Source organism: Dermacentor albipictus, chromosome 5, assembly GCF_038994185.2.
Source record: "Dermacentor albipictus isolate Rhodes 1998 colony chromosome 5, USDA_Dalb.pri_finalv2, whole genome shotgun sequence".
Lineage (NCBI taxonomy): Eukaryota > Metazoa > Arthropoda > Arachnida > Ixodida > Ixodidae > Dermacentor > Dermacentor albipictus.
Genome location: NC_091825.1, coordinates 90,977,091 through 90,990,093, shown reverse-complemented (window position 1 = coordinate 90,990,093; position 13,003 = coordinate 90,977,091). Strand labels below are relative to the sequence as shown.

The following is a 13,003-nucleotide window of genomic DNA, read 5'->3' as shown; positions in this document are numbered from 1 at the left end:
ACATCGTACGTTGTAAAAGGACGAACCGGTAATGCGGCAGAAAGCAGAGGGAGTGATTCCGCCTAGCAGCACAACGCAGCCGAGGACACTTTCACTGTGCTGCGTTTCGCACGCATGCGCATACCCTTGGCCCTCTGGCTGATCGCCTCTGATCGACTTATCCGGTCGATTCCCACGCGATATTATTCAAAAATTGCAAGGGTGCGCACGTGCGTACGGGACGTGGCTTTCTTTTCATTACTGTTTTCCCGTGGTCTTAGTGCCCTAATAATAACTTTTCAGCCATTTTCTAAGGATGGATGGAAACAACTTTATTTTAAATCCGGCAAAGTTTGACGACCCGGGCTCAGGTCTCCGACGAGAGAACTTCGACGCCATGACTCGTCGCCACTTCTCGGGCCTGCTGGAACGCCCACTCTTGCCTCTTGAGGTTGTAGCTGCGCAGAGCGGCGGCCCACTTCGACGCAAGAGCGTCCGGAGCTACTGCCATTGTAGCTGATATAACACGACACTCCCAAAACATGTGTGAGAGTGTTGCTCTAGTTTCCTGACATAATTTTCAAAGAGCACTCCGGTATTGCTCGGGGAAAATGTGCCCTAATCGCCACGAACTGGGGAAGATTTGTGTCTGCAGCAGTCGCCAGACGACTGCCTGGCGACGTTTCAGACTGGGGTGAGGTGAGGTCTGTAAGTCTTGCGTATAAGGGTGTTGATTTTCTCCCTTTCGGTGACACTCCAGTTATGAAAGATAGCCACATAAGTAATGTGACTGACTGCGAAAGAGTGTATGAGGCACATGAACGCTGTCCTCCTTCATGCATGTGTGCTTGTTTGTAATGCGTTTGATCAGGCGGGTAGCCGCTGTAACCTTGCCTTTGATTTTGCGGATAGCTTCTATGTTTGACCAGTTGGATGTTAAATGCATGCAGATGATGCGCATCTTCGGGACTCGGAGAATACAGGAGCCGTCTTGCGTATAGAGGATTATTTCGTCACATTGGCGCGATTCACCTGTAGGCTGGGGCCGGCGGTGCGGGTGGTAGAGAAACAGCTCCGATTTGAGTGGAGATAGTCGGAGACCTGTATTTTCGAAGTAGGTTTCAACTGCAGAGACCGCAATCAACTGTAGCCTTTCACCTTCGGCTGCTGTGTAGGCGCTGGGATAGTGTTTCTCGGTGTCGAGCGTGCGCAGCTTGTTCAGTCGCCGTCTCCAGCGGCCATAGCCATTTCAATTTTGTCGCCGCCCACCGCTGTATAGCGCAAAAATATTTCATGCCATTCTGAAAAAGTAATGAAGCGGTCACTGCGGTAGTTAATGTTTGCACTGATTTAGTGGCATTGCGGCCTAATACGATTTTTGAATGCACTGTTAATGAGCGCGTAAAGACCCATTAGGTAAGTAAGGGATTGCTGAGCAAGTTGAAATGGTTATATATGATGCAAACCAAATATGCTCGGAAAACACGAAGACGTTGTGAAGTGTCAGGTCTCAGGCTCGCCTGACATTTCTTGGAGCTTTAACGTACAGCAGGAAGTTTCAACACTTTTCCTAAAAAAACAAGTGACTTATTATCAGAGTATGCTACCAGTTCATAGGACTTAGTGGGTAAGTTTCAATACCAGGAAATTGACCAAACTTGTAACGAAGCGCTACAGATTATATTATAACGTGAACCACCGACTGCCTATCCACGAGTTAACAGCGGTTATGAAATGTCTGGTACGTCCAGTACATGGGCGATCAACATTAGTGGGCAGAGCAGACAAAGGCACTTAATGCTGGGCTTGAGTGCTAACCTTCGCAAGATAAATAAACATGATTACTTCAGAGTGAATAAGCTCGCCCCTGCATATTAATTGGCTCAGCATAAGCCGACACTCAAGTTCCCTGACATAATCAACTTCACATGCATATACCGCAACTGCGTTAAAACCATGCTGGGGTCAAATGCGTGGCACTCATGGAGTCTGTTTATTCTCTCACAGTCGACGGCACGCACATTTGTGTTCTTAGAACTGCGCTGCTACTCTGCTGCTGAAGTTCGGATTGGCTGAGCTTGGAATCCCCAGACAGGCGCCCACAGCCAGCCAGCACTTCGGCAGCATACGGAATGGACATGCGCAACAGGTGGGCATGCACTTAGAGGGTGCACCACCAGGTGCGTCTCACAGAGCTGGAATAGTTGGCATTCGTCGACAACCGCCGCACGCAACTCGGTTGCCATTTGCTCTGGCGCCTAGTTCTGTATTGGCACTTGAAGTCTGACTACCACCATCGACCGACCAGCGCAAAAACGCGTGAAAAGAAAAAAAAGAAAAAAAGCTATTCTCTTTAAAATATCCTGAAAGTGGCCGCGAATGGACAGCAGGGATCAGCGACTACACCAGTATCTGAGCCGCCGCAGATGATACTACGTGCCGCCCAGTGGTTATACGGGGTGTATAACAACATACTTTTACTATGAGACCTACAGTGCTTAGTAATCAGTGCTATCCCATCACCCGCGTAATGCTTGTCCACTAATTAGTTTGCTCATTGGAGACGAATAATAATTAAACTGCTATCTTTATTTAATTCGGTGCTTCCCTTCCGTTGAGAAAGCTGTTATTGTGTCGTGAAAGTTGTAATTGGGTCGTTTTCAGCGCGCTATTTCCGGCGGAATTACTTCCTCGGGGATTTACGCGTAGCATGCAAAAAAATGGCTGTGGCTTAGATAAGGTTAAGCCCAGGATGCGAAGCATACTAGCCTTTATTTTAGTTGTTGAACCACTGTTTAGCCTGGTGAACTGCTGTTGCTTGGCTATATTTGGTTCGGCTAGACGCAGAAACAACTCATGCGTTACTCTGCTTCGCCTTGGACTCTGCGACGCCTTGTATATTATTCTGTCGGTTACTACAACGTAACAGATGTGGCCGACACGAAAAAAAAAGAAAAAGAAACAGTCATGTATACCGTGCAGTTGGTGCATGTTAAAGATCGCCAAGTCGTCAAAATTAATCCGGAATCCCTCACCGTGGCCTGCCTGTTGACCAGATCTTGGCAATGGACGCGGTGAGCGTCGAGCAACGCAGCGTTCGGCGCGGCAACGAAATGTGCGCCTGAGCAAGCGACGCACGCCTGAGCCTTAGAAACAGCTCGTTTCTAAGGCAACACCGCATTCACTAGAGGCGCTTTTGTACCGCTTTGAAGCATCGTACTCGTGGCTCTTTATAGAAAAAAAAAAAAACTCGTGGCTCAGTGGTAGCGTCTCCGTCTCACACTCTGGAGACCCTGGTTCGATTCCCACCCAGCCCATCTTGCAAGAGTTGAGCCAAAGCCACTTCTCCTCTGTCGTGACGTCACGCTGTCACGTGGTATTCAAGGCGACACCGCCGCGCCTGAGGAGCTGGGTTGAGCTCTCGTAATATGCTTCGCATAATATTAAAAGTGCTGGCTGAATACGCGCTCGCACGCCGCAACCCCAGTGGTCCCAAATGTAACTTAAGGTAACTCAGAAACTAACTCATTCTCAGACTCGCGAACTACTCGGTAATTGCCTGGGCTGCCATTGTCACGCGGACCAAGCAGCTCGTGATTAGCGGCAGCCAATACCAACACCGACAGCTTGCCGCTTCCACGCGCTCAGTTCGAAATTAGTTCCTGCGAGACACTTCTGGAACCAGCAAGTCGCAACGCTTGGAAGCAAAATGACGCGGCACGTTTTGTAATTACCCGTGTACCAGTACAGCAAAAAAAAAACGAATGCATGGCAACTGCAGACAACTAGGTGCAGCGCTTCTGTTTTCATGTTTGTGTACGCAATAACAGCTTTCCCGTCGGAAGTAACTCCCTTAACTTAAAGAAGAACATCAAACCACTAAACAAATATTATTCCATATTTAGCCACGTAAATAGACACAATAATTACTACGCTGGCCTGAAGATGAGGTATATAGGATAAGAAGAAGAAGATAAGAAGATACGTATATAGGTCTTATATACGCATAGTGTACCATTTTTTTGTAACACCTTGGCTAACGTTAACTATTAGGACGCCTTGTATATTATTCTGTCGGTTACTACAACGTAACAGATGTGGCCGACACGAAAAAAAAAAGAAAAAGAAACAGTCATGTATACCGTGCAGTTGGTGCATGTTAAAGATCGCCAAGTCGTCAAAATTAATCCGGAATCCCTCACCGTGGCCTGCCTGTTGACCAGATCTTGGCTTTGGCACAAGAAACACCAGAATTTAAATAATTTTCTTAAGGAGTGCGTATGCCGACTATTAAATAAAAATTAAACAAGCCCCGCCTTTCTCGAAATCTGGCGGAAAACCCCGCTACAGGCAGTCACAACGTGGCATCGGAACGTAAATCCCAGTAAGCTGTCTTCGTGGTTATGCGAGGAAGTGAGAGCCGTACTGTTATTTTCGGGGCAACCACTTATAAAACGCAGTTTGTGTAGTTTTCTTTTTCTCTTTGTTTTCCTTGTTCCTTTTTTGGACTTTTGCGACAGTGACCGGAAACCTCGATGTTGGGTAAAGAAACGGGAGACAAAAGGACAGCCCGTCGTTGTTGATCTTCAGTCCTTGATCGCTGTATTTAAATATTTGCGTTTAAGTTTGGCTTTTCTTACGAGTCACGATGGGGCACTTCGTGCGAGAAGTGCGAAGATAGAAGTAGATGAAGACGAAGAAGACGCGAACGGATTCGCATGTACGTGAGTAGACCCTATATCTATTTCATGCAAAGCGCAAGTTTGTTCGATACGGAACTTGCCTTGAACATTATGCTGCCTCGTTTTACCATATCCTCACAGTTCCGTAGCGCATCAATTGAGCGGCAGGCAGGCGACATTGGAAGGAGGTTGCAGCTGTGCCTGCCACTTTTCAGGAGATGGCTCATGCCTTTGCCAGTACGCTAAATTCTTGTGAACAACCTCGTACCTCCACTGTTGCTTCAACGTATATGACACACTTGGTAGCTTTTTTGCCCTTTCGTATGTACCACATGTTTTGAGCTCGTGTGCAGTTAATGAAATAAGCTATACACAGAAGCTTAAAAAGCTCCACTTAACTACTAAAAGTTGCGTTTAAGATCAGAATTTTTTCCTTAAGTTGATGTATTGTGTGGGCCGAGGAACTTTCGCAATTTATGTAATCGAGTGGCATTTCGAACCCCTAGCGCCAACTATATATGAACAAAATCTACGCACATATGCGGCCACGATGTGCATCTGTTCTTCGAATTTTCGGAGTAACATGCAGCTGCAACCCTCGACTGCTGAGGTTAATGTGCTTTCGTGACATTGGTCGACCATCAACGATCAAAGATTTTGCGCGAAGCATTGCCAGCCTCATCTAGCAGACACTTGAAGGGAGACGTATTTCGAGATAAACCCCGAATTGTAACAGCCATCGCAGCGCTTTGTTGAACGTCAGTGTCCTCCTCACCATACGAGTGGCGTCGTCCTCCATGCAGATATTACCGCTAATATGTAAGCGTCAACAGCCTGAGCGCGGCTTAGTAATCATAATGGTAAAATTTTAAAATGTCAGTAACTGAAGAACTAATTCGAAATACCAGTGACATTATTGCACATTTCTGCATTACCTCGGCTGAGCGCAAAAATAAAGTGATGAAAATAGAGGTGCATTCATGCAGCATACATTTAAGAAAAAGTTTTGTTTTTTTGCGAAAAGGGACGAGAATAACGAGCACACGTGATTAGTGACATAGAGCAAGGGAAAGGCGCGCTGTCATTTATTTAAGAAATTTAGAAGTTCCAATTTTTTAAGAGGGATCGTATAAAAAGAAATAGCCTTTATAAACGAACGAGCTTATTCCCGCACGTTGTACTCACAATATTCTGAGATATCTCGATAAAGATGCACTATATTTTGCCAGAATAAACAGGCTGTTTAAGTGACAACGGTATATGAACATTAAGGTAGGTTGCAGGGCAAAAGTATTTTCAATGTCTGAGTTTGGAGTAACGAGGGCATAAGTCTGTGCAATAATCATAGACAGAATAATAACTTACTATGTTTTTTTTTACTGTTTATTTTTTAGATATTGAATAAAAATGCCACAGTTGCGAAAGTGAGAGCATCTAGAACTGAAAGCGTAACCATCCGCTATAGACTATTATCCCTTCCAGCACTTTGGCTAGATACCTATTGAAAATCTGTAGGCAAATGCATTGTTCTCTTATCGAAGATCTTTTTCCACAGAGCTCGCTTTCATACAGCGCAAAAATCTAAAATGGAATAGCAATACATTTTGCGACAACTTTTAGTTACGCATTTCTTGAAACTCGTGCAAAGGCACAAGCTTTCTAGCAATTGGGAAAGAGTTGAATAGTGCCTGCTGGGTCACTTCAATTCGAAAATAATTGCATGCTCAGCAAAGTAACCGATTAGAAAAGGCAGTTAAGAAAATTTAACTAAGTGTGGTCTGTATTGAGAGTAACAACCCGAAATCATTGTACAAACAACTACTATGATGCATGACTAGCCAAAAATTTTTAATTTTTGTCAGATATTCTGTTTTAAATGATCAGGGACATTCGCCACTTGCGCACGTAGTACGCCATGATTATTTCGAACGATATTAAGCACAGTCATTTATTGTTTGCTTTCGTGGAGAAGTTCCATTTTTAAGGTTTTTCATGGCCACACAATAGTAGAAGTACTATATACAAATAACCAGTGCCTCCAGCCCAGGAAGCGCGAATATTTAACCACAATTCCAACAAAATTTAACGCAACTTGCGGTGATGGAGTCTCCATGCTCAGGGGTCGGTCAGTAACGCAGCGGCACTACACTGAACTTCGTTCTACCGAAGTGGCACGTTGTAATTGAAACAATTGTGAGAAATAAAGAAAAACGTTTCGCTTATTTAGTAGAACCTAAGTGAATCAACATTACTATGATCTGCTTACGTAGGCAAAGCTATTTGGAACGAAATTACAAGTTTTATTTAGTAGCAGTGGCCAGAAGCTCCGCTGAAGTAAGAGCCAACGCCTGGCAGCATTGATTCCATTTAGGTTGCACTTAGTTAGTTGAACGTTTTTTTTCCAAATACGTTCCACTTATCTAATGTGACATAGGTGGAACGAGATGAAAAGTTAGCACCACGACCAAGAAGCACTACATAGGAAGATCTGGCGCTCAAATACATTAGTTCTACACACGCGGAACTGAGTAGGTGAAGCATTTTGGCAATTATGTTCGGCCTACCTATGTAGCCTATGTAGAACGAGCTGAGTAGGGTTTTTGTCGTGGCCGCCAATATTTTGCAAACGCATGCAAGGTTCGAGCCATGGCAATCTGCACAGATCACAGAAGGAAAGAATCCCCTAAGAGAACTTGTGTATACATTCGCATGAGGACGTCGTTTATATATACCGCGTCTTTCTTTTTAGTCCGTACACACTTCTTATAAAAAAGCTGCAACCGCAGTGAACAGCGGACTTCAGAGTATTTACAGAGGAGTTCCTAGGTGACGCTGACATAAGAATAATTACCAAAAAAATATTAATAAGTATTTGTTAGTTTGTTCACAGCAGTTGCTCTTATGTGAAATTTGGAGGTAGTCAAATTTTAGTGCACCTCAATTTTTATTTATATCTTGAAAATCGCGTCTATAATGAGATATTTATCATGAAATTTCAACTCCAAATCCGGGCAACCTCGAAAGCCGAGTGTACCGGCAGCGCAGAAAAGGCGGCCCCGTCGTCACATCAGATGGGACCTTCCGTATCGAAAAGCGCAACAGAATCTGAAATTCAAAATTTCGGCCAGTCGCGGCAGACGCTCACGCACCACGCTTTGCCTGACAAGCATGTGTCGCTGTGTGTTGGGTCAGGACGCGCCGCGACGTGCCATATACCAGTCAAACATCGACACCACACTTCTGTAAGAAATATCGTCTGATGTATTAGCGGGACCCACTAGGCTTTGATAATGCATCGGTGAAGCTTAAAAATTCGATGATTAATGTAACGAATTAAGCGTGATTTTCAAGACAAAAAAAAATGAAGTGCTTAAAATATCACTCTTCGAAGTTTCCCCATTGAACACCTCCTCCCAAGGCACTAATGAACCGATAATTATTAAAAGTTCATTCATTATTCTTCTGACGTTCACGTTATTAGCGGCAAAGTATGTCTGCCTTGACTATATATGAACGCCTCCACAAAAAGGCCACGTTCGCCACGCTTATAGCTGTGTGCAAAAAAAAAAAATTATGTTTAAAACAACGCCTTGCATATGCACAATTAACAAACTTGGCTCGAATTCACTAAGAATGGTCAATCTTTGAGGTGAGGTAAGTCCCTGCATGCCAGTACAGTGCAGCCTTAAGTACAGTTCTCTATCTCTAACGGCCTTGCCTCATAATCATAAAGTGGTGCTGGCATCTAAATCCCCATATTTTTTTTTCTACCGGCATGTATGCTGCCTTTGCTCTACGTAGCTCATTATACATTCAACGATTGGTCTAAAGCAAGAATATACGTCAATGTGCCTCGTCCTACACTGAGGACATTCGCTCTGTGGTAAGAATACATGTGCAACACGTGGGCGGCGCGACAGTGAAACTTAGCACTCTCTTCTGGATTTCCACACGTCTTCATTCCGCTTCCGGAAACTCGCAAGTCAAGCCAGTCACAAAGCTTGAGACAAATTGCGCGATCACGTGGTGCTGTGGCGCCAAGCACTTCATGCAGCTTGCGACTAACATGGGTCGCAACTAAAACCTCCACTTACGTCTCTTTCCCGACCTCACTACTCTCGCTGTTTAACCATACCTACCACTGCGATTGTTTGTTTGTTTATTCGATGTCTGCAACTATCTGTTTATTTATTTATTTACTCAGGACAATATGCGTGAAACTTCGGCATCCTTTTGTTGATTAGCACTGAACACGAAGTCTCTGAAACATAACAACGTTCTCGGTGTTTGTTTACTTGCTGCTGTTGACTTACCGAACCGGAAGTAGAACGGTATTGCTTTGTAATGGTCTCAGCAACCAATGTTCGTTCCTAGGTTGACCGGAAGAAACAAAAAAGACCCCGAAAGCCATGGAAGAGTCAACAACGAACCGCGAATTACTCTCGGATCAAAACACGTTCGGCAATTGTTGTGGTATCAACAGACACTTGCCAACGAAGGCTCTGTTTTCCAAGCGGCCTCCGACGCCTGAAGCCATCTACAGCAGCTCTTCTCATGGCGGAGACTCAGCGCATTCCTCGAGGGCGTCGCTTTTTTCGCCGGTATTCTCGCACCCAGAAAGTAACTGTCTAAATATTTATGACTATAACTAACCCCTGAAGGACCCAAACGATTAAAAAACTAAAATGACTTTTCCGTATTTATTTTCGGCCATGGGCCATCTGTACAAAAAGAAATTGAATGATAACAGTGTAAAAACTATTTAGCCCAGGATTCATTTGTAAGCCTTCTGTTCACTGAACTGTGCGCAAGTATTAAGTCCCCCGCGCATGCAAAAAATGGCTACGATCGAGTCTTCGTTGAGCATCCAGCGCTTAAATGTGAATTTTAAGGCATCAAATTCATGGTACGAAAAACTTTATGCTGGTATTTGTGTGGGTGAGTACCGAATCATCAGTGAACGTGAAAAGCGTTCCGACAAGATAAGAGTCGGTTGTCACTACAGAACAGTTATTATGTAGCTGTACTGCTCAGATATATTAACAACGTTTTTTTTTCTAACGGGAAAGAATAGATTTCGCCATAAGTTTCTTTTTTAAATTCCTTGAGCAAAAGAAGAAGTACGGCTATGGGCCACAAGAAGTAAAATTAAGTGTGTCGTTTTGTACTAGCCCGCTGTAAAGGCAGATGAGCCTCCATGTAAGGGTGTACCCGTACAGTGTGTTTGACCGAAACATTTGGTGCTTTCAAAATGCCATGAAGGGTCGTTTTGAATGTTACATGTTCGACAGCACCTAATTCTCACCGGTGGAGACAAAAATATGCGCGATGGCTCCTTTTTAATAACTAATATCCTGCAAAAAAGTTCTTTTTATTAAAATAGATGAGGCCACACCTTGAAAAGGTTAAACTGTGGGCACTTATTGCCGAAGGTATGGCCAAAAAGTTGCAATAGTTGGACTGTCAATCCAGCCGAAATACTATAAAACCCAGTAATCTCGTGGCCCCAACTGTTCGCGAATTTTAGACATCAGGCATATTCATCTCATGTGCCGTATACGGCTCGCTTGGACAGCAAAATCTCCTTTGTGTCTTTTCTTCTTTTTTTCATTATCATCCTATTTCAGCCTTATTGAAGCAGTGTAGTGTGTTTAGCCTTCTGCGGGGTACATCCAGTCAGATGTATTCTTCATGCATCACTTCTCACGCTTCACTTCTCGTCCGGCAGAAGCACATCAGCTTGATATATTGTGCAAAATTCATCGGCGTGCCTGCGCTGACACTCGTTTATTTTACGCTACCCTTGTTCTATTCATCTGTCTTTTTGAAACATTGCGATTTCTTTGGCCTTCTGCATGGCACTTTAGTCACACGCCTACTGCATGCATGGCTTGTATTGCCCAGGACGCATCGGCGTGCCTGCGCGCGCCCAATGCCTGCGCGGACAAGATTGTTTCTTTTGTGCTGCCTTTGTTTAAGGCCTGCATTTTGCTCACTGCCCTTGCAAGGCAATGCTTTTTAGTATTTGTTTGCATATTGACACGTTCGTACGAGCAGGTAAAGCCAGTGGTTCAAATGAGTTTGCAAAAGTTGTTCGAGCGAGCGGTTCGAATAAATTTCCACAAGTGGCTCAAGGCAATGAATGAGGAAATCTCGATTCCTCAGCCCGAATGGTACTTGAAGCTAACAGACCCAAAAGAAGTACACAAGGATGGCAACCCGGAAGCGTAGGCAGTTAGCTACGATAGCAGCTCGCAGGTTAGGCAACGACACTAAGAAAGAAATGCAGGACAGGCGCTGTCTGTCAGCTCACACTATACTTTCGATCTGCTTCATTTCTTACTATACGCCACTCTCTATAAGTGCGGCGGGAGATTCTGCATACGTAACACTCGAGAAAACTAGCATAGTGCAAATTTGTGCAGCCAAGTAAATCGCATGCGCTTTGCTTCGATGGGTGCAGCCAGCAGAAATAGCCAGCAAAATAAACATATAGTTATCAGCATAAAGTTCCTATTTTCTGGCTAAAAAGTATCGTGTGGCCCTAAATTTCACGACGTTTCCTTATGGCGAGTTTCACGTAAATTAAGGATGCGAGAAAATAAAGGATTTTACAGTGTCAACACTTATCTCTTTAAGATGCGTTTGTTCGAGGCCATATATAGTTTTGCTCTAATGCGTAAGAAAGGCTTTTTCATCAAGACAACTATCGCTCGAAAATGTCACTGCTAGCCCACCTGATCGTGTACATTGTCCTAATTTTCCGCTAACGCTGTAACGCGGAGCCATATGCGTAAATGCTAAATTAAATATGCTTCCAGATCTGCTAGCAGCGTTCTGAGGAAAGAGTTCGCTAAGAACGAGGAACTATCAGCCGTATAAACCTAGCGTTGCATGCAGTTCAAGATAGCTATTCTTCATCAATAGTAGGATTGTCATAAACAGCAACAGAAAAAGTACCACAATGTCAATCACTGAAGAAACGTAGAGGGTGAACATTATGAAATATCTTTTCATTAAATATACTGGGATAATTAATTTCGCTAACGCCTTCTCCTGCATGACGTGGCAAGAAAGCCGCAATATATTTGTAAATTTAACGGTTACATATAAAAAAATTCAAGGTATTCTAATCTAAAGTTCAGCTATGTAAGAGACACCATAACGTTTAGTTTGACATTGCGACGAAGGAAGTTGAACGTAGACATGAGCGCAGACCACCTGATACTTTGTTCAAAAAAACTGACAAAATGTTGAATACACGTCACTGCGAAATTAAAAGCTACAGCAAAAGTATAACAAAAAATGTAAGCAATAGACAGGCAGACGCACAGGCTACATCCTAAAAAAAATCAGCTTTCAAAGGCGCGTCAGTACGCATCCTTGTCCTAAACATGGAAACATGACACGCCACTCGCCCTTGTTAGCTTTTCATGGTATGTGTGAAAAGCCATGGCACTCTGAAACTCTGCGGCACATCCGCAGTACATGAACTGTAAAAACCAATGAAAAGCGCAAGTAGGAAATTGTATAGCATGCTGGAGTTCCCTTAATGCGTAGGATGAGACTCCGGCCAGTGTGCCCTACCTGCATGCGCCCATTGGTTATAGGGTTTGGAGTATATAGAACCAGGAAGAGCAAGCACAAACTGCTTTGTGTTGCTTACCAGGTAACTCTTGCCTGCGCGTTTCCTATGGACAAGTCCCCAAACCACTCAGCGCACGCTTCCAGCTATTAATTTTTTACAGAAAACACATCTACCCCCTGCACGAGGCGTACTTCTTTAACCTGTGAGGAAGGTGTAGAATGTATAAGATCACCGCCGCCTTCTCCGCTCATTATTCTTGGATGCCACCTGGTCACTTTCAGCGACGTCCCATTTAAGTTCACACAAAGCTTCACATTGCAATACACACTTGTGCCCCAAAGAATCTGCCTGATTCCTTCCTCTACCTCAACACAAATTTGTTGTCATTGCTGTGGCGTGTAAGCGAGCTAGTTGGCGCTTTTCTCGCCCAGTCGACGTCTCAGCCAGCCAGTGAAACACCGTTCATTGGTTGGATTAACACAAACTACAGAAGGAGACGTGAACGGGACGAGAGCAAAGTATCAACTGAGAGAACTGTATTCTTCGTGTCAGAATACAGAAACGTCGGCCGGTATAATCTAAGGATTTGTTTGCCTCGATTCTCCGTTCACGCCTGACCGGCACAGATAGCAACGTGGGCATGGCGCCACTCGGATAACTGGCCAAATGAGGGAAGAAAAAGCCGGAATTACTGTAATAGGCGTTCATATCCGCGCCTCGGCGACGTATCTGTCTAGGCAACATAAGCGGATCT

General features: G+C 44.3%; 1 protein-coding gene across 4 annotated transcripts in view; it reads left to right on the top strand.

Moving 5' to 3' along the window:
• The first annotated feature begins 4,667 nt into the window (after positions 1–4,667).
• LOC139060529 (uncharacterized) overlaps positions 4,668–13,003 on the top strand; it is an 80,084-nt gene continuing 71,748 nt past the window's right edge. For 2 of the 4 annotated variants that reach the window (XM_070539694.1, XM_070539692.1), the window contains exons 1-2: positions 4,668–4,699; positions 9,036–9,281. In XM_070539694.1, coding sequence (XP_070395795.1) covers positions 9,071–9,281 — 211 coding nt within the window. In that variant the 5' untranslated portion in view covers positions 4,668–4,699; positions 9,036–9,070. Of the gene's footprint in view, positions 4,700–4,879; positions 4,899–9,035; positions 9,282–13,003 lie in introns of those variants that run through there. The other 2 variants (XM_070539693.1, XM_070539695.1) reach the window with 2 other exon arrangements.